Raw genomic sequence first — 23535 nt, 5'->3', positions numbered from 1 at the left:
CGTTACATGTCCGTCTTTGGGTCACTAATTCACATATGTGTACCAAATTTCAACTTATATGGTCCAGTATTAGTTTCCGAGAAAATACGCTGTGACAGACGGACAGACAGACGCACGAGTGATCCTATAAGGGTTCCGTTTTTTCCTTTTGAGAAAATCCGAACGACAATTGGCTTTAGATTTACCCTTGAACGTGACAATCAACTTGAACGATTACCACCCACGATCTGAGAATGACCCGAGCGACATGCAAACAAAATCAAGTTGAATATCTTATAAGTAGGTAAACGGTATGTCATCATGACCGCACAGAATTACAGATTGTGTGTCTACTTATTTAACACGTAATATATGTTTAAATTAAATAAAGTATACTTAACAGAATAATATACCAATATAATCTGTTGATATACATATATGTTATGCTATTAACACTGGTTACAACCGTTACACCAATGTTTATTTCCATGCGACTGCCCTTAAAAAAATCTTCAAACTAACATACATACTTAAAATTATGTAATTATAAAAATATAACTTACATTTATTATGGCTACGATGAGGCGAGTTTAGAAATTTTAACAAAAATATCCTTAAATTTTAGTGAACATTTTTAGTACCTAGAAAAACAAGCCTCGCAAGCCTCAACAAGACATCCCATTAAAATGAAATTAGCTAGCACTCCTTAAAATAATTATTTTAAAAAAACCTAGTAAATTTTAGCTACAAAAGTATTACATAAAATACATTATAAAATTTTAAAATTTATAAATGCGAACGTATTTGCATATTTACTCATATTAAAGCCAGTTAATATTTTATTATATTATAGAACTGCATCATTTTTATAATTTCTTGTTGGTCCGGAGTAAAAGTTGTTAAATTAGTTTAAGATTGACTAAAGACCCTCTAATATGTTCAACCCTTTCACGTGTCATTTAAAAAAAGAATAACCTTGTTCAACCGATAAAGTCACTAACTTCTAAGCACACGAGTGCATTTAGTATTAAAAAAATAATAAGCGGTCCCAAGGAGGCGAGGGTGGTCATTTTCTAATTTAATATGTATGGGCGGAGCCTTCTAGAAATTACTACGTTTATTCGCGTTTTCTAGTCTATTGATTACTGGTATTGTTTACGTGATTTGTGCTTAAAGACATGTTGTCATAAAAGTTATGTTTTAACTAAGTAAATGAAATAAAAATAAGTTGAGTAAAAAATACACAATTCTGAATTATTAGAAAGTTTTCTTTTCTCTCTTGGTAGTGAATATACGAGAATAACATACTATACTCGTACTACGCGTACGTCACGTCGTCGAGCTATCAAATGTACACTAGGGGTACAGAATTCAGTAACGTCAACTTTTGCATACAGTCACAGACGAGACTGCATACACTTCTGCAACACTGCTTCTGCTACACTTCACAACGCAATATTATGGTATCATCGAACTGATCTGACGATGGAGACAGGAGGTGGCCATAGGAAATCTGTGATAAAACAACGTAATTGTGTTTGGGGTTTTTAGAATTGTCTCGATGAGTATTAGTTGCCTGTGGAAAGAAAAATACAGTCAGCGATAAAAGATTGTACCACAAATTTAATTTTTGCCAAAAACTACCTTTATCATAGATTAAGTACCACTTGCTCCATCCCGCTAACCCGGGGTTAATCGGTTCAACCTGGAGTTACCATTGTTACCAGTACATTTTGACACTGTGTTAACTATTTAACGGGCTAACTTCGGGTTAGTGGGACGGTGCAAGTGGCGCTAAGAGTTGTGTTTATAAACTTTATTATTAATGTGTGTAATAAACAGTTAATTTTTTTATCAAGAAGTCGGAAAATGGTCGCTTCCTGGCGTCCGAGTGACGGGCGGTGACGCGACAGTCGAAGGGCATCAATAAAGCAGCGCGATCGATCGACGGTCAACGTACAATGTCACCGATGGTCGCTAAACGATGCCGGCAACTATTTACATACGGTTACGTTTTCAGGCCCACCGGCATTCGATTTCATAATGTCCTATGATATAAACAAATAAATCAAATACATGTCGGACGTTCATTATAATAGATCTAATAATAATAATAATAATAACCCCCCTGTGGGACCACCTTGTCGTGGTGGGGGGGCTTACGGGTAGAAGATCTATAAATTGGTCTACAACACCTTGACCACACCCGTTTTGTACGGCTGAACTAATACATTTAGCATAACATCCAGCTAAAACACTTCCCAAACTAACGGTCCCAACCTTCAATGTTTATCATGGAAACAGGTAAGAAATGTAGGTACAATTTACGGTCGCTGCCCGGGGGTCGCCGGGGCGCATCTGGAGCCGGTACTGGATGCCTCAGTATGCGAACTGCCGGTGGCGCGGAGTTGAGCAGGCGGGCCCGCGTCAATCAAGATACTACAGCCGGTCATCGGGAGCTGAGCAGGCGGGCTGCCGATGTCGAAGTTACAGCCGATTCGGGCGATGACACAGAGTCACTGTTTTCCTCCATCCCATCAACTCGCCCTTCATATATGACAAGATCTAAAACCACCTTGTCTAGTAGTGCCCCCGAGGATGTTGTGCAGGATGACCTCTTAAACGAGATTAATGATACTGCACCCACCGCGGGTGAAACATGCAAGCGTAATAGATGGACATATGAAATGAATGAGTTCATACTACGCACTTATCTACAGCTTACATCTTTAGACACGGATAGGAGAAATTACCTAGAAGCGTTACACTTAAAGTTCATAGAAAAATACCCCCACATGAAAGTTAGTCGACAGAGAGTAGGTGACCAGAGACGAGCAATAGAACGTTTGAAAATGATACCCCAATCTACAATAGATAAAATTTACACAGAAGTCAAAGAAGATCTACAAAGGATACACACAGATATTCAAATCAATACACAAACATCATTAACACACCAAATAGAAAATGAAATATATAACACACAAACTTTGCAAATAGCCGGAAATACAGGTACTCAAAGAATCACACAATCCCGAAAGAGATGGTCAAATGAACAAAATGAGGCGATAATAAGATTGTACTTGCAAATAACACAATTGGATACAAATAGAACGGCTTACCGAAAACCACTACATCAGCAGTTTATAGCAAAATTTCCATCACTTGCTCATGTTAGTGAACAGAGAGTAGCTGACCAGAGGAGGACTATAATATATAATAAGTACATAACCGATCAAAGGCTTGCCGAAATTCGACAAGAAGTTGAAGAAGAACTGACTACAACGAGACAGACAGACAGAAAAACTGAACAAAACGTTATCCCAGACACTCTAACATCAAACACTGAAGTACTGACCGATATCCAATTCCTTAGTGACTATGATTTTAACTCAAATTCACAATCAACCAACCAAGGACAACAGACACAACCCGAAGTAGACAGTAATACGGAAATAGATGCAATATTCTATGAAGCGCTAGGACACTTTGCAAATACAGACCCCACTAACCGACCCTTTATACCCAAACAGAAACCTTCCAGACGTTTGTCTAATATAATTACATACATAAATAATAAAATCCTTGAAGACAATATCAATAAAGATACTGACTTTCTGACATTACAAACTGTAACGTATTGCGCAGCATGGACCGCCGCGAAAGCCAATGGAACAAAACTCAACCTGATACAACCCGATTCACCACGTCAACCACGTAAGAAAAAGATACCGAACTGGAAGCACAGATTACTAAAACGGATAAAAGACCTGAGAATTAAAATAGGTAGACTGACGCAATATATTAATGGCAATAGAAGCAATAGTCTTAGTTTACATGTAGAGAGAATTAAAGAACAGTATGAGATACACTCCACACATGAGGGAATTAATACAAACCTGGTACACTTTTTGGACACGTTGAAACAAAAACTTGCTGTTACCTCTAGTCGTCTCCAAAGATACAAAGCTTGCACACTCCGTAAAGACCAAAACTCACAGTTCATCAATAATGAGAAGCAATTTTACAGAGAACTTAAAGCCGCTTGTAGCAATAGCCACGAAAATAGTCAAAATAACTCGAATCAAAACCAAGCTCCAGACACAGAAACTTTACACCAATTCTGAGCAAACATCTGGCAAAACCCTGTAGAGCACAACACCGAAGCTGAATGGATTAAGAGGGAGGAGACAGCTTACTCCGAAGCACATACTATGGAATTTGAATTCATCCCAGTAGAGATATTTCGCGAAGTGATACAAAAGTTACACAATTGGAAAGCGCCAGGATCCGACCACATCCACAGCTATTGGTATAAAAAATTCACCACAATCCATCCTTACCTTCACAACCACATTAATAATTTTATTCTTATTCCAGGTACAATGCCGATATACATCACAGCTGGAACGACATATATGCTCCCAAAAGACCCTAGTGACCTTAAAGACCCAGCCAAATATAGACCTATCACATGCTTACAGACTGTTTATAAAATAATCACCAGCTGCATTTCAGAATTAATTTACAAACACATCCACAACCTCGATATCCTTGCTGAACAACAAAAAGGCTGCAGAAAACTAAGCCAGGGCTGCAAAGAGCAATTAGTGATAGATTCTGTTATACTAAATGCAGTCCACAAATCCAAATCTGATTTACATACAATGTATATTGATTATAAAAAGGATTCAGTACCACATTCATGGTTAATTAAAGTACTAGAGCTGTATAAAATTCACCCTCAAATCATTCAATTTTTACAGGCTACAATGCAGAACTGGACTACTCGACTTACACTCAATACACCGACTGGAAGAATGGAAACAGATCCAATCAACATACAACGAGGTATTTTCCAGGGAGACGCTCTTAGCCCTCTCTGGTTCTGCCTCGCGCTTAATCCCTTATCTAATACACTTAATAACACACACAAAGGACACCCACTTAAATTGATGATGAATGACAGACTTAACAGACAGACGGAAAACGACAAAATACATCTGAACCACCTTCTTTACATGGACGACATCAAGTTGTATGCTTCTAACGAAACAGACCTGGAACAACTGGCAAATTTAACTGAAGAATTCTCACATGACATTCAAATGCAATTTGGAATTGACAAATGTAAAATCAACTCAGTTAAAGCAGGAAGAGTCTACAAACACAGTTATACCTTAGAGTCAGGAGAAATAATAGATCCACTAGATGAAAACACAGGGTACAAGTATTTAGGCTATTTTCAATCACAACAGATACATCACAGGGAAACTAAGAATAAATTAAAGGTGCAATTCAAGCATAGACTTCACTCCATATTCAAAACCCAGTTGAATTCAAGAAACACCGTTAAAGCAGTAAATACATATGCAATACCAGTTTTGACGTACTCGTTTGGCATAATTAAATGGAGTAAATCAGATCTTAAGAATCTTCAGCGAACAATAAACACTTCATTGACTAAGTTTAGAAAACACCATCCAAGATCTTGTATTCAAAGACTAAGCCTACCGAGAAAAGAAGGCGGCAGAGGTATAACGGATATAATTAACCTACACAATAAACAAATTACAACATTGAGAACATACTTTCATCAAAAATCGAATACATCTATTATCCATAAAGCCATAGAACAAAATGATAACCAGTTTACACCATTAAACCTGAAAGACCGAGCTACCCAGAAAACAGCAACAATCACCGACCACAAAACCAAAATAGCCGAATGGAGTGCAAAGTCTCTACACGGTAGGCACCGCCATGATTTGAGCCAACCCAATGTCGACATAGTGGCGTCGAACGCATGGCTGAATCGTGGCGAGCTCTTCCCGGAGACTGAGGGCTTCATAATTGCTATTCAAGACCAAGTAATCGAGACCAGAAATTACCAAAAATTTATCATGAAAAATAGAACCGCAGATTTATGCAGAAAATGCGATAGCCCAGGAGAAACCATTCAGCACATCACAGGAGCATGCAGAGCAATAGTTCAGACCGATTACAAGCACAGACATGACCAGGTAGCCAATATTGTACACCAGAGACTAGCAATGAAATACAAATTGATTCCCCAACCAGCCACCGCCTACTACAAATATACGCCAAACAGTGTTTTAGAAAACCAGACGCATAGAATGTATTTTGACAGAGCCATTTTAACTGACCGCACAACACATTTCAATAGACCGGATATCACTGTAGTGGACAAAATTAATAAAACTGCCCTCTTAATTGACATTGCAATCCCGAACACACATAATCTTCAAAGTACAATAGCAGAAAAGTTAACTAAATATATTGACCTTAAGGATGAAATAGCCAGGATGTGGAAACTCAGAACCGTTACCATAGTTCCTATAGTTTTGTCCACTACAGGTGTTATCCCACAACAGCTACATGCCTCCATAAAAACCCTGTCTTTGCCGCCGTCTTCATACGTAGTAATGCAAAAAGCAGTTATTCTGAACACATGCCGAATAGTTAGGAAATTTCTTCACAATGATCTACAGCTCCCTACCACACAGAATCAACGTCCATCTGTTACACAAACTCTACCCGGATCAAACCAAACCCAAAACAATCAAAACCTTGAAGATTAATATGAGATGCACTTGGCTTTGGCCCGTGCATCCCATTACACCAGTATTTTATGAAATGCTGAGAAAATAAAAGAAATAAAGAAATAATAATAATAACTGCGGCCCTGACCACCGGCAGCTTGGGCCCTGCCCCGCTGCCGGCGGCACCCTAGGTTAGGTTTTTTATAATGTGTTTATATGTATTTTTTATTGTTTTGTAAGTGTTTTTATATTTTACTTTTATATACATATTATAAAAACCTAGCCTAAGAAAAATGATGAATAAAGGAATAATAATAATCCGTTGCATCAAAATATGTACGATAAATATTTCCTGGTTATTATAGCGTATTCAGACTAATCAATTTTTCGCCAATCTGATTAAAATGCCCGATCGAATCAGGACGTTTGACGCAAACGCCACTTTGGCTCGCCGAATTTAGCCGCCGATAATGACCGATATTGGTAATTACATTGGAGATTGACGCCAATTTAATATCTGATCAAATCGGTAGTTTTGATCACTCCGTCAGGATACCGCTTTACTTGATAAAACAGGAATAAGTTAAATATTGTTACTTAAAGCAGAGGGGCTTTCCAGATTTTCATACATTGATCCGCCTGTTGCTATCTCTATTGCACGCGCATAATTATATTGCTGTCTCGTCCATAATCTCTAACTTAGGGCAGGGCTTAGTTGTACTTTAAGTGGAGTCCAGAGAAATTGGCGTCAATTACCAAATTAATTACCTAAGTACAAGTAAGTAAGTAATATACACTAATTTTAGATTTATGGTGATATTAGAGCCCTCTAGATTGAAAAAAATGCCCCAAAACGAAACTACTGGCGTCATAAATTATTCTTGCGTCCGTACTCCATTTCATTAGCAATATCTGGATGGATTTGATCGGACAATTTAGTCAGATTGGCGAAAAATTGTCCCCGCCTGGACACGCCTTTAAAAAACTTTGACTACCATGACCGGCAGACAGAAAAACAAACTATTTACGTCGTCTTTCTACCATCGATAATTCATAAGAAATAAACATAACTGCGTGTATCTAAGACTAACAACTACTTAAAATAAATAAGGTAAAGGGCCCCTGTTTCGGCAGGTTAAGGCTCTTGAGAGTGAGTTGAGAGTTTGTATATTTTTCTAAATATTACTAAGCATATCAATACCTTGAAAGCTTTTGAATAAGTTATATATGTTCTTTGTTAATCATTTAATGTATAAACTGTAGTGTTTTAGTTGAAACTTTTTTTTATATGAATTTTTTCGTGAACCTCTTATTTGGCTCCCATTTCGTGATACAAATTTAGGTCAGCTCCTAAGTTCGTGAATTCGTGTCCCCTGTTTCGGGATAAAGTTTTCTTAGATAAATTGGTGATAATATGCGGATAATCATTTTAAATATTTAACGGTCTTACATACTTACGAATAATTGGAAGGTCAAATTAAAAATAATATTTAAAAAAAAATGTTATATTGAGAGCTAGCTTATAGTTTTTTGTACTAGTCGATTTTAATGGTTGAATTAAGACTTTGTAAACCATATGGGTACTTTTCTCTCTCTTCAATCGGTCCCTCATTACTGAGGATCGTGACTCCGTTTGATTCCGTCAACTAGTTGTCTCCATCGGTCCCGTTCTGTAGCTTGGTGGAGTGCGTCGCTGACAGGTATTTTTAGTTCCTCCGCTATTTGGTCCGACCATCTTTTGGGACTTCTACCCCTAGGCCTTTTTCCCTCTATTTTACCGGTCACGATAAGGCGTTCCAAATTGCTGGTATCCCTGCGTGCAACATGGCCAAAGTACCGCAATATTCGTTGCAAACAGGTTGTGGATAGACGTTGAGTATTTTCTATTTTTAATTGTTTTAGAATAGATATGTTGGTGCGGCGGGCCGTCCATGGTATTCTTAGCATACGTCGCCAGCACCACATCTCAAAAGCGTCGATTCTCTGTCTATCAGCGGCTTTGAAAGTCCACGTCTCTGTACTGTATAGAGCAATGGAGAAGACAAGGGTGCGGACCAGGTGTATTTTAGTCCGGTGGCTAATATTACGGTCTCTCCAAACTTTGCTCAGTTGGGTCATTGCAGACTTTGCCATGCCAATCCGTCTCCGTATCTCAGGTTCGCTACTTCCTTTGTTGGTAATCAGTGAGCCAAGGTATTGGAACTGGGTTACGGTTTCGTAGTCACGTAGGAGATTGGTGCGTTGGATAGCTGTGAAACGGTCAATGATCATGAGCTTGGTTTTAGATTTATTAATAGCAAGTCCCATTTCCATACTGATGGTTTCCAGTTTGTGAAGCAACTCCGCCATGGGTACTTTAATACTTGATTAAAAGCCAAACTATATAAATAAATAAAAAAATAAAAATATTTTTATAAATATTTAAAAAATAAAAATTGTTTACAAAAAAATAATTTACTATCTTATACGTTAAATTTAAACATACACAAAAATAAATCAAATAAATTTAATAATAAATAAAATTGTGCTAGTAGTTAATATGAGAATATACGTGGAATATACCTTAAATTTTTTAACTCAGGTCACATTCAAACTCGTTTTATGAGAATTCTAGTGAAAAAAACATATACCGAATTTCGCTCATACGAAACTTCATGAAATACATTAATTGTTTCCTAATTTATTTTTTTAATTATCTTCGTTGTTATATTTAAAAACAAGCACTCAAAATGTATCTAGAAAATCCTTGATTCGTGAGTGGCACGAAATAGGAGACACACAAAAAATAAAATGACCGCTATTTCGTGAGTCGATTTATTGCAATTTTAAGTTATTTCTATGCATATATTCAATCTTTTTTCTTATCAAATCAATTACTAACGAACCCACAGAAACACTCTCAAAAACTTTTATTCGAATGGGTTTAGCTTTTCCTTCCTATAAGCTTAACAAGTGAGAGCGCGCACCTTACGCCTAAAAAAAGTGCACGCATACAACACAGCTGTTCGCGGCCATCTGACAGTTTCGACCGTCGTATTATTCTCAGTTTAATCACTAAAATATTGGTTATTATTTTATTGAAGAGATTAAATATTACAGATTTTTTTCATATGTATAATTTGAATAAAAAATATTTGAATTCCCTATTATTTGCGCCAGAAACAAAACTAACGAAATAACGTACTAACACGAACTTGGGGCCGTTTACCTTATCCAATAAAAATCGTCGCTGGCTCGTCTCTGTCTACAAAACATTAATAGGCCAATTCGAGTTTCAGTTATGCGATCTGGGCTATAACCGCGAAAATCGAAGTTCGCAAATTGCGGGGATTTTTCTCTGTCACTTTAATTACGCCTTCATTGGAGTAAAAGAGAAAGATCCCCGCAATTTGTGAATTTCGGTTTTCGCGGTAGCCCCCCTGTTTCCGATATGATACAGATCTGTCAGTGTCAAGAAGTGACGTTTAAGGTTCAAGAAATGTCACTTTTGGCACTGATACATCACTAAATCAATATCATATCGGAAATAGATGGAATAACTAACACTCGAATTGGCCTGTAAGACATCGATAATCACGTTAACGTCGATATGATACTTATCTATAATAAAATAAAGTCTAATATGGCTTGACGTGATCAGCTATCGGACATTCTCATTAATGTTGTACGTGAAAATTGTATGCTTTAAAGCGAGGCACGAATTATGTTTGTATTCAAATTAATAATGGTTTATAAGTTTTGGACAGAGTTTTGTTAATGGTATAAGTATAATAAACTTTGAGGGTATCTAACTAATATCATCACTATTCGAAAATCGAGAGACTGTAACGGTCGGGAGACTTAAATCTTATATTAATATTTGTGGACAATATTAAGATCTATATATGTAGATAAAAAGTGACGTTATTTGGCTGAAGAAATATTCACCGAAAAATATCACTTTTGACACTGACAGTTCGGTATCGTACAGCTGTGACTTCTTACAAGCTTTGTTCGAATCGGGCTTAGTCTGTAAGATATGTTTCAAGGCATTACTTGAAAAAAAAAAAAGATAAATGATTTTATTTATTATTACTTGATTATAATTTAGACGTGCTTTCATTTCACTTAATGCATTAGGGCCGGTCGTGTCGTAGTTGTTTACCCAATTATGGCGTCGTTTCCTGTGTAAGCCGTGTTGTCGGAATGGTCGGCCGATAACACTAGGCATACGTCACGCGATTCCTTTAGTCGCATTTTAGTCGACGTTATTTGCGTGGATTTCAATAAAACATGGCCAAAGTACGTTTTAACATGTATAATGAACATAATACTAACATTGTAATATTCCTCAGTCCTAAAAGTATCGTATAACTTGCCCAAAATGCTCGGTTTATATTTTTATAATTTAGTATCTTCTGAGAGATACAAGTAAAATGAAATATGTTTAAAAAAATGTAGATTATATTAGCACTTGTTTGTAATTTGCTACGAATAAAGGAAATAACATATTTAACTTTTAATCCAAAGCGATCGAAATATTACGAACAAATCTAATTTTATTCAACAATCATGTTTCTTTCTTGTCTTGAACCATAAACATAAACAGTCTTACCTAGAAGCATATGTAATTTTAGCATATTAAAACCAGAATAAATAATATCCCAGTAAAATAACAAAAGCTACCTAATAATTTAAAACGACCGTACACAAAGCATGTAAAACCAGCCGTGGGAGCCGGCATGTGTTCAAGATATGTCCCGTAAATTCTTAATGTCCGGCACAGTATACGTGTCTTCATAAAATATTAGCTTTACAGGGCATAATAGGCATGCATTTCTTGGACGTTTGTTTTTCACGATGATGGCTATCGGTGCATTATGAATGCATGAAAGCGATGAAGACGTTTGCTTGTGACGCGAACGCTCAACCATATTCGGAAAGCAAAATTCAATTCCAATGCATTCCCTTGATAGATGAGATGAGAATGATGTTGTTATAAATGACCTTGACCTTATGTTAAAACTTAAAAAATAATAATGTACGTTGCAATTCAAAAGTGCATTTCTTATTCGTCTTATTTATGGTACGAAAAAAAATACAGTGAAACCATCTTAAAAATAGTTTGAAAGGATCACTCTACAGATGGGCCTTAGATGGAAAAGCGTGAAAAAATTAATTAAAACAAATTGTACCTACTAGCCTGTGTGTGTATTACGCGAGAAATCGTATTAAACGTGATAGTACATAGTAAGCGGCCTTTACTGACCAGTCGAATATAACGTTAAATATAATGTTCATATTCGCCTTATTAAGCTGAAAAGGTGAAAGCACAACTTATATGTAAGTATATCAGTCTGTAAAATAATAATTGATAAACCATATAAATTAAAATCTATATATATATAAATGCAAGTGTCCTGACTGACTGATTCATCAACGCAGAGCCGAAACTACAAAAGCCAGAAAGTTGAAATTTGCACACCAGATTGCATTTATAAAGTGTACAAGAAATACGAAGCGATTTTGAGAAATTCAACCCCTAAGGGGGTTAAAAAGGGGATGAAAGTTTCTATGGGGTTAAAGTTTCCTTTTAAGCTAGGAATCTGAAACTTCGTAAAAAGATATATTATTAAAATACAAGAAAACTAATTTCAGCGTTTTTGAAAATTCATCTCCTAAGGTGGTGAAAAAGGGGTTGAAAGTTTGTATGGATATCAAATTTTTTTTCGAGTGGTGGACCTGAATCTTTGTATTTAGGGATATTATTAGAAGACAGGAAAAGTAATTTCAGTGTTTCGTAAAATTCATCCCCTAACAGGGTTAAAAAGGGGTTGAAAATTTTAATCTATTACAAATGCTTTGAAACTTCTTAGAAAGGCATAATAGCCGATCACAAAAAAAAAGCGTGTGCAATGTTTTTGGAAATTCAACCCCTAAGGGGGTTAAAAAGGAGATGAAAGTTCGTCTTCGGGTGCAAATTTTATTTTAAACTAGGAACTTGAAAGTTTGTAAAAAAGTATCAAATTTAAATACAAGAAAACTAATTTCAGCGTTTTAGAAAATTCATCCCCCAAGGTGGTGAAAGAGGGGTTGAAAGTTTGTATGAATATCAAAAATTTTTTCGAGCACGGGACTTGAATCTTTGTATTTGGGGATATTATTAGAAGAAAATAAAAGTAATTTCAGCGTTTTGTAAAATTCATCCCCTAACAGGGTTAAAAAGGGGATGAAAGCTTTTATGGGGTTAAAGTTTTCTTTTGAGCTAGGAATTTGAAGCTTCGTTAAAAGATATATTATTAAAATACAATAAAGTAATTTCAGCGTTATGTAAAATTCATCCCCTAACAGGGTTAAAATGGGTTTCAAAGTTTGAACCCATTACTACTGAAAATTCTTAGAAAGGCATAATTGCCGATTACAAAAAAAGTAATTGCAACGTTCTTGGAAATTCAACCCCTAAGGGGGTTAAAAAGGGGATGAAAGTTCGTCTTCAGGTGCAAATTTTATTTGAAGCTAGGAACTTGAGACTTTGTAAAAAGGTATTAAATTAAAATACAAAAAAAACTAATTTCAGCGTTTTTGAAAATTCATCCCCTATGGTGGTGAAAACGGGGTTGAAAGTTTGTATGGATATCATACATTTTTTCGAGCGCGAGATTTGAATCTTTGTATTTGGGGATATTATTAGAAGACAATAAAAGTGATTTCAGCGATTTGTAAAATTCATCCCCTAGCAGGGTTAAAATGGGGTTCAAAGTTTGAATCCATTACAAATGCTTTGAAACTTCTTAGAAAGACATAATAGCCGATTACGAAAAGAAGTAATTGCAACGTTTTTGGAAATTAAACTCCAAAGGGGGTTCAAAAGGGGATGAAAGTTCGTCTTGGGGTGTAAATTTAATTTATGCTAGGAACTTGAGCTTTTTGCAAAAAAGGTATTAAATTAAAAAACATGAAAACTAATTCAAGCATTTTTGAATGTTATCCCCCAAGGTGGTGAGAAAAGGGTTGAAAGTTTGTATGGAGATCAGACATTTTGTGAGTGCGGAACTTGAATCTTTGTATAAGGGCATAGGTACCTATTATGAGAATACAAGAAAAGTAATTTCAGCAACTTCATACAACTTGCTAAAAAAGAAAAGTACTTAATTTCAACATTGCTTGGATATGAAAATTATAGGTACTAAAGATGTAAAATAAGTAAGATAAGATTCCACGCGGACGAAGTCGCGGTCAACAGCTAGTATTTATATAAATTAAAAATATGGGTCGGCCAGGATCAGGTTAGTTACAACTTAATTCTTTATAATTCTTCTTTTTCTTATTTTTTTTAATTCTTTATATAGGTACAATAAAAGTACAAATATGAACTTTATCCTATAAGGGCTCTATTTCGGCTAACCTGTGAGTAGTTGGGAGAAAAAAAATATTTTAATACCTACAAATGCACGATCCAGAATATGGCTCCGCTTAGGTAACTTGAAGAATACTTAAATAAATATATTTTTGCCTGTTTGCCTTTGTAATAAGAGCTCAGGAGGTAGATTATAACACTCATATATGGCCTATATCTTTCGAAGAACTTGTTATTACGGTTTTCCGTATACAAGATAATAGTAGCAGTTAGTTGGACAATGCTAAGATTATTTGTGATTCTCTTTCATTTTCTTTATGTTATAGCAAGCCGATGTTATACCCGTTCTTTTGCATTGTAGATTTATTCATCCAATGCGTGTGTAATACTAGTACTAAAAGTTTTGTGACTAGATGCCTAATCCTAATAGCGACTAATAAATAATAATAAATAATAAATGAAATTACAAAAGTAAAACATGTTGATAACGAAAGTTATGTTTCAAAGTTTATATCCGCAAATTAAGCTTTTGATGATGTGTAAAATATTTCATTCTTGCCATTTTTATACGAAACAAAAAAAACCATATAACAAATCAAACCGTATTCATATCGAATGGTCGTGCAAAAATAATTTTGCAGATCGGTTTTGGAAATGAAAATAATTATCTGTTAGGTAAGTAGATATATTCGGTCGAAAGATATCTTGACCACATCGTCAGTCTATGACTTTATTGGCGTTCAAAAAAATGCACCTTACTTAGGTATACGTTTACCATTTTATTTTATACTTAACTCTCTAAAATAGTATTAAAAAGACATTGGTTATATCATACATTTTATATCAGCTAACATTCAATACTGCAATAATAATATACTACATTTTTTTCAATTTCACAATCCAATTCCTATAATCATGTATATAATCTAATAAAAAATGTATAATCAAACGCTATAATAGCGGCCATTTTCTGTACCTACAGTGTCAGAGTTAAAATTTCCAAGTAAAAAATAATTACACCGCCAAGTTTCATATGACACATCGATATCAAATAATCAGATATTCAGAGGCGTGGAGCTGGCCAGGCGTTTATGAATTTTTCGTTAGTTGGGTTGAACGTGCTGGATGACCTAAATATGATGAACTTAATGCAATTATTTCTTGGGCTATTGATTTGTGAGTTCGGTAAAAGGCAAGTAATTGGAGCAATTAAGAAGCCTTCAATAAATTGTTTTGTTGGGAAAGTTTTGTTGGGCCGAAATAAGTTTGGACAACGCGACGCAATAGCAATGGAATAGTCTAGAAAGAAGGCATGGTAATAATAGCACAAATGGTAAATTAAAATAATAAATGTAATAAAGGTAGGTGTAAGGTAATGGTAAATTATAGGCGTTTATGTAATGTAGGTATTTAGATAAAGATTTGACGAAATAAAAACATCTATGTGCGAGCACGACTCACTGAAGTCATTTTATTCTTACCGGCCGTGGTGTCTGTCTCAAATCATATTTACGAAATCATCAGTGTAAATTTCATTCGATAACGTGACGAGCGTTCGCGTTTTCGTTATTGTCTATTATTGTATGGGATATATTGTTGAACAGCGCTCCAAGCGGGTCGTTTTGGAGACTCAAAATCCCATACAAAATGACACTTAACGCAAACGCGTACGTCACGTCACGCTATCGAATAAAATGTACACTTAGGGGTAGGTACAGAATAATATTTTTCTACTAGACTTTTTAAGTCAAAGTAATTTTAATCACATACATATTCTATTAATTTAATCCCTTTTCCCTTCCTTTTCCCTTTAATCCTTTTTTCATCCATTTTCTCTCCGCCTTTTAGTCCTGAAAAAAAAACCGCCCACTATTTTAGTACAAGCCATAACTGCGCTAGTTACAACTATAGATATGACTCCAGTGTCTTTAACTTTTGGTTTTTAAAGAGATAATTAACTTTCGTTCGGCGTATGGATGACCCTAGAAGACGTATTGTGCTTAAAAAAATAGAATTACAATAGAAATATTGCCAACCCTCAGGTAAACGGCGAGCGGAACCCCGAAGAAGTCTACAAGGACTTCCGCGCCGCAGTCCTCCAGATCCTCGGCTCAGTGGAAGACCAGTCCACCATGAACGGCGTGAGCGGGGTCGGCGTCGGCGCCGGCGGGATTCCCGGCGAGATCGTCGGCGTTGAGCCCGCGCCGCAGACAGGCATGCGGGAGCGGGTTAGGGCTGAGGTGCTGCCGGTGATGCCCGTCAACGGGGACGCGAGGATCACCAGTCCGAAGGTTAGTAACTTAGTATTGACCAGACACCGTATTTTTTGCATTTTCGGTGCAGCGGAGTGGTGTTAACGGAATTGGTATAAACAATTTCAACCCTATAGTCTGTATCTTTAGGTATTTAAATAAAAGTGCCCTCTAGGTAGGGCCCTGGTGTGGGACGCAACGCAACGTGCGTAGATACCTTCGCACAGTCCCATATCCAGGCGACCCGCATCCAGGCCGGCGGCGCGGCTGACCGGGCCCAGGTTCTCAAGCGCCGCAAATATTCGTCCTTACTTAAGGACTACGAGTTTGCGGTGCTCGCGGTAGAGACACTGGGCTCTTGGTCAGCCGACATGCAGGCCTTTGTGAGGGCCTGTCGGGACGGCTGATTGACGCCACAGGGGATCCCAGAGCTGGCGCGTATTTCTCGCAACGAATCGCCCTGGCGGTTCAGCGAGGAAACGCCGCCAGCGTAATGGGTACCATGCCACAGGCGGACCTGCTAGAGGGGGTATTCTTTTTATAATTAGGTTTTTATTTTATAGGTAAGTTTCTTTTATTTTAGTATTAATTTTAATTTCTTTGTAGTTTTAGTTTATTTTAATAAGTTATTATATATTCAATATGTTACACATAAAGATTATTATATTTAAATAAATAATAGGTAAATACTTAAATAAATTATCTGCTAATGGATGATATTGATAAAATGTAGGCTCCTTGAGCCAGTTGAGGGTAGATGAAAACATTACACGATCAAATAATGTAGGTTAAAGTCAGGTCGTTCAGTGACTGATCCAGGCGCTTTTGTATTTGGTTGATTAATCAATAAATGTTATAACTACCCGAAATTTTACTAATTGTTTGTTTCATCATCTCAGCCATAAGACGTTCACTGCTGAACATAGGCCTCCCCCTTTTTTGGGGGGTGAATGCCATAATCGCCACGCTTGGCAGGCGGGTTGGCGATCGCAGTCGAGTAGGTACACCGAATTTGAGGGACGCCTGCTGCCCGTCCACCGGTGGTCTTGGACGTGGTTTAAGGACATACCCGGGTCCAAGGACATACAAATACAAAATACAAATACAAATAATTTATTTATAACACCAAGTTCCTGTAACTTGGTGTTATCAGTTTCAGGCTTAGGTCTAGGAAATACATTTGGTATTTTTATAAATTATGAATCATACAATACAATCATACAATAGGGTACATAAGTTATGTTAATATTATCACAATCATACAGTTTATGTTATTATTACTAAAATCATTGACTAGGAAGCTCGTAGAACTCATCCAATGAATAAAACGTGTGGTCGAGGAGCCACCTACGTAGTTTTAGCTTAAAGGTCACTATGGAAGCTGCATCCTTTTTAATTGTGTTCGGCAGTCTGTTATACCCGGGTCCATTGTTTGTTTACTTTTATTTAAATACCTAAAGATACAGACTATAGTATTGACCAGACATCGTAAATTTTATAGCATTTTCGGTGCAGCGGAGTGGCGTTAACGGAATTGGTATAAACAATTTCAACCGTAATGATTAATTAGCGTTAATCACGCTAATATTAACCTTAATTTACCATTTCTGTTGGAATGATCTATACCAATTCCGTTAACACCACTCCGCTGCACCAAAAATGCTATAAAATTTACGATGTCTGATAATGACTGACGAATTGACAATGATCGACAGTATTGTCATGTGGCCATTAAAAAACACTTCATCATTGTAAAACTTTCTCTGAATTTTATGTTATTCCTATTGCTTAGAACCCAACGCTCTTTTCATCCCTCAGGAAAAAAGTGTGTACATTTTGCATCTTTACTCTGTGTTACCGCCATATAAATTATATGAATTATTGATTGATTTTTGACTCTGAAAAATTCTAAGAAATAAGATCTAAAAACCTATCAGTTCTTTATAATACATTTCCATGATCAAACACATTGGAACAGAAATTTTGGCCTTTTTAATGCTACCATACCCTATGGGGTAAGGGTATCCTATGGGGTGGGGCATGGGTGCCATATAAGACAAGCGAAAATCAAAATTCATGATTGCTCATTCTGATTGGCATCCCTGGCTAGATGGGTACACAACGCGCACCAAGCCCCGCCCAGAGAGAGGAGCCTAGGCCCGAAGTTCTGCCTGTGGGCCCTATGGCCCATATGGGCAACGGAGATATACCCAGAATGGTTAGCCCTAAGGTTAGTTTTCTGTGGTGTTGATGCCTCTTTTCTATCTTCTCTTTCCTATCTTGTACTCTTCTTCGTTTTGTCATTTTTGCACTAGTGTGTGTGTGTGTGTTTGTCCTTCCAATCGTTTTTAACATTTTTTGAATAAATAATCCACATCACATATCACATCAAACAGCAACACTCCTCTAACTGTACATCAGTGGACCTTATTACAAAAGGCATAAGGTCCACCGTTGTCCAGTTAACTGTGTGGGTGATGGTACTCACGTTTCAGACTTAAATTTATACATATTTCTTTATCTTTTTACCTTTGCCTATACTATAACGACTTCCGGATATAACGACGAAATTTCGGTGGTCCCTTCATCGTCGTTATATCCGAAATCCAAGCTGGGGGTCGATTTTTGAAATTCGATCGCTCGATTTCGTCACTCAGAATCGGTGGAAAACAGCGATATACTAATTTTTGAAATATTAAGCGATAGAAATTTGGAATCTATTGGTATTGACCACCCGTTTTCAATTCTATTAGTAGAATTTAAATGCCAAGTAGTGGAGATACTATCGAACGAAATACACGAAATCGAGCGGTCGAATTTCAAAAATCGACCCCCTGTATGTATTTTTCTATATAAGTATGTATATCGTCGCCTAGCATCCATAGTACAAGCTTTGCTTAATTTGGGGCTAGGTTGATCTGTGTAGGATGTCCCCTAATATTTATGTATATTTAGTATCTACATTTAGGGTTTAAGTTTAAATATTCCATTTACTTTTTTATCTGACACTTTTTACTGATAAGTCCGTCTCAGCAGAAAGTGCCCATCGTAAATGAAGATAAAATAAGCCTATAAGGAATCTTTGTAGGCCAAACAATGTTCGAAAACATGTGTTTAGAAGCCAGACCTTGACCCACTCACGGTGTACACCCGACGCTCCCTACTGTCTAACTTATCGATGTTTATCGGAGCCATTGTCTCTTAGGAGTAGTTAGAAATAGCATCTACTTACTTAGATAGTTGTACACTCAATGTGTTACATATCGGACAACGTGCCAACAATATGTATACACGACCTTACTGCCCATACGTTAAGATTATGTACATATTTTTGTCACTTTGCCCGTTTTGATATTTAATACCAACATTTATTTTAAAGTACAATCAAGGTATTGTACTTTAAAATAAATGTTTTTCACTTAGGTATTTTAAGTAAAACGGGACTTAATCACGTATAAATAAACTTGAATATGGCCTATTGACTTCGTGGTCTCGGAGAAAGACTTGGCAAAAAAACGTAGAATGTGAGTGTTGTTTCTGAAAAAAAAACAGCTCGTGTGTGATGTGCCTATGCCAGTTAATAAAGTTGTATCCAGACGAAACAATTTTTCGCCAATCTGATGAAATTCTCCGATCGAACAGGGCCGTGCGGACGCAAATACCAATTTGATTCCCCGATGCAGCAAGAGCGGACACGAAAATGCCAATTTTCATCGTAGAATGCAAATTGGTGATTTAATTTGTGTACGTGTGGACGCTAGATGAGATTGACCAACTATTTTCCTGAACAAATCGACTGATTTCGTCAGTCCCGTCTGGATACCCCTTAACTCTTTACTTATAAGCAACTATAACTTATAAGTTACCAACTCTAATGTTTTAATACTATTAATTTAATTTATTTCCATAGACCTGTATTAATTCCTGTTAGCATAATGGATGCTTATCGCACGTAGGCCGCCTTTTTGTATTCTTCGCCCTAATTTTGCAACAATAGCTCAAGTTGCTCTATTTTCGTAAAAAAAGTTTTCAGACAGTGTAACAAAAGGTATCATTTATCACTTCTTACAGTCGACAGAAGGTTATTGGGTACGATTTTTAGTTGAATACAGTAGTAGAGTTAGACCTAGACAAGTCTGGAACGATTTTGATAACACACGCAGTGCAAATGTTATCATACTTTTTTTTTTTAATTTATTTATTAAAGGGAAACAAACAGCGAATATTACACATATTAACAAATCAGTTAAGATATTACATTGGCCAAAACAGTTTCCACTTATAGATAATAACAATTCAGTTGCTCAGAAAAGACAATTAACACTTAGATATTAAGTTGTGTTGTAATAAAAATTTAACAAAAAAAAAGGTTAATTTAAAGTAAAGAGATGCTTAAGACTTAAACTTTAAGAGAAATTAAGCTAATGGTTACGCCTAAAACATTAATATTGGGAGTTAGACATTTTTATTAACATTAGTAACTGCAGTAACAAATTGGTTCAAGGTCATGTTAAATATATCAGAGTCGTCAAATTTATCATTATGCTTTCTACATGCTCTAACTAAGGTTGCCTCCAGAATCTCGCGAACTAAATTGACAGGTCAATGTGCACAAATGATACCACAGTTTGGCCAGTGCTGTTCATATCGATATTTTCAAAAAAGTTTGAATTAGAGAATATCGCGAGAATTCACCGCTAGCGGCGCTACTGTTGCGCGGTCAGTTAAAATGTATCTTTAAGTAATTTAAATTATTTTACAAATGTTACTTGGTATTTCGAACATTGTGCAATTTTATATTTTATAATTACAAGGATATTGGAATAACAGATTGTAGGTAATTAAATAAATATTTTATTTTATTTGTTAGGAAAACTTACAGCTAGAGTTGTAGGTGATAACATAGAAACAGCGATTTTGGCTCAAAATACAAATAAGGCCGACCCAGACGGGGACATAAGATAAGATTTCTCATTTATTTTGTGTGGTGTGGACGTAAAAATTAAATCGTCTCCGTGATCCATATTTCTTCGATTGTAACGAAGACCAGTCCCTAAACTGGACATTCAAGTTGACAATTGGGTCAGAATTTAAATACAGATAGACCAAAAAAAGTCTGCAGCGATTTTAATAGCCCACGCAGTGCAAGTATTATTTTAACGTCAAAATTCTATAAAATTATGACGTATTAAATAACAGTTGCACTGCGTGGGCTACCAAAATCGCTGCAGACTTTTCTTGGTCTAACTTTCATTATCGATCAATCTCATCTCCTGGTCACATTGTATAAAATTAAATCACCAATTTTAGATTTATGGCGACAACCGCGAACTCTTGATATAAACAACTTGCCCCCAATCCTGCATATTAAGAGCCAACAGGAGTAGTCATATGTCCTATCTCCATACAAACGTAGGTACTCGACTGTTTTCTCCGTGGGTTTTAATGCTAGAGCAATGATTTTTTCAACACAGATTAATATTGTCAATATCTGTTTTCGATATTTTTGTTTTTTAAGGCGCTATAGAGCCTTTCAAAAATGGCCAAAATGGCCTCATTGACTATGCCGCAATGAGAGGTGTAGTATTCAAAACTGATATCAATTAGCCAAAAAAGCAAAAGGTCCGGCACAGATAATTTCATAATCATTTAGATTTCCAAATTTGGTTACGATTGGTTAAGTTTTGGAAGAGGAAACAGTCGAGTACGAAACCTCTATTTTTGAGATTTTTACGCAGTATTTTTCGCCTTGTCCTTATCGCACTAGTTTTAGGAGCCGCTTCCGTTAGCGAGATAGGTATATTTACCTAAAATATTTAAAACTCAGCTCCTGTTTCGTCTTAACATTGAAATTTGTCAGTTTCACATCCGCACCTCCTGATTTGATTGTGGGTAACGTCACAATCTTACAATCGAATCAACCACTTTTCTCGTCACATTCATACAAATCGAAATAGTTTGTGACCCCTTTATAATTATCACATGGGTAATACGTGCATCTTACTTATCGATATCATTTTATCGACATATACCCCTGACTATTTTTTCTTTGCTATTCCTGGTATCATTTTATTTGTCAAACGCATGTCAATTTAGTTCGCGAGTTTCTGGAGGCAACTGTAGTAGTCTGTCTTTAGCATAAACTGTACGAGTCATAGGTATAGCAAAAAGATTTGCGGAGCGCGTCCGAAAGACGGGTCACCGAAATGATATTCTAGAGAGTAATTGTGGAGAATCAATATGACCATTTATAAGTTTGTACAAGAAGGTTTGGTCTTTAATTTCACGTCGCTTTTCAAGAGAAAGAATACTGTTGGCGTCAAAGGACTTAAACCTATATTTCATACGGCATAATTTCATAGGAGTTTGACGTTTAAAATAACACGTGCAGACTTATCTTGGTCTAACTATATCAGATTGGCTTTAGTTTTATGATACGAGTAAGTATGTATCGAATAAATGGGGATACCTACGGTTTATTTCTACTGTCAACTTTTCAATAAGACTGATTTATTGAATGCTTATGTTATGTGGTAAACATAATTTTAAATTCATTTGAACACTATTTGTGTGTTCTTTGTAAATTTAATTATAGGTGGATTATTTTCCTTTATGCAATTATGAGTAATACAGATAAACCAATATCAATACAACTTAGCCTATTACAAATTAAAACTTATTCCTAAACATATTCAATCATTATATTAATAAATTACATAAAAAATAACTTTATACTAAATTAAATTAAAACTAAACTAAGCCACAACTAAACACTTAGTCAAACATCTCGACCCGCGCCCTTCAAGACCAAAGGTGACCATTACTTTGTAAATAACTTTGCTGTCTGGCGTAGTCAGAAATTAATAGACGTGTGTTCTTGTTCTTTGATCAAATACCTAACGTATTGTATTGTCTTAAATCTGTCGTCTTAGCTTACTGTTTATATTGTCTTTTTTCTGTCTCTCTTTCTCTTCAAAGCTTTCTCTTCTCTATCTTACAAATTCTCCGTACATTGTTTTATTTCTCACTTCCTGCTGAATCTTTGTCTTTAATTTGTTTTCCTTCATTCCAGGCTGAAGTGATAAGAGTGAAAGGCGCATCAACTACTCCCGCCATCTTGTGGGTGGTGGGTGGACCGGGGAGCAACAAGGCAGCGCTGTGCCAGCGATGTGTGTCACTGCGGCCGGGATGGACGCACTTCAGGTAATGTTGAGAAAATATAATTTCTCGAACAACTTGTATGATAATTCGTATAGTTATTATTTTTTGAATTAATATATCTCGGCCGTTTGCTTCTTTCATTGAGATGTACTTTACAATTTGGTGCTATGACCAGGATAATATTACATTTCGAGTTAAACCAAAAAAAGTCAGCAGAGATTTTGACAGGACACGCATTGCATGT

General features: G+C 36.2%; 1 protein-coding gene across 1 annotated transcript in view; it reads left to right on the top strand.

The window, feature by feature from the left end:
- Window positions 1-23535, top strand: part of LOC134663393 (uncharacterized) — a 46020-nt gene that overhangs the window by 11827 nt on the left and 10658 nt on the right. The window contains exons 10-12 of the mRNA XM_063519756.1: window positions 15921-16169; window positions 18241-18360; window positions 23203-23333. Coding sequence (XP_063375826.1) covers window positions 15921-16169; window positions 18241-18360; window positions 23203-23333 — 500 coding nt within the window. The remainder of the gene's footprint in view (window positions 1-15920; window positions 16170-18240; window positions 18361-23202; window positions 23334-23535) is intronic.

This window comes from Cydia fagiglandana, chromosome 4, assembly GCF_963556715.1.
Source record: "Cydia fagiglandana chromosome 4, ilCydFagi1.1, whole genome shotgun sequence".
NCBI lineage: Eukaryota > Metazoa > Arthropoda > Insecta > Lepidoptera > Tortricidae > Cydia > Cydia fagiglandana.
The sequence above is the reverse complement of the archived record's forward strand: the minus strand, read 5'-3'. Positions and strand labels throughout refer to the sequence as shown.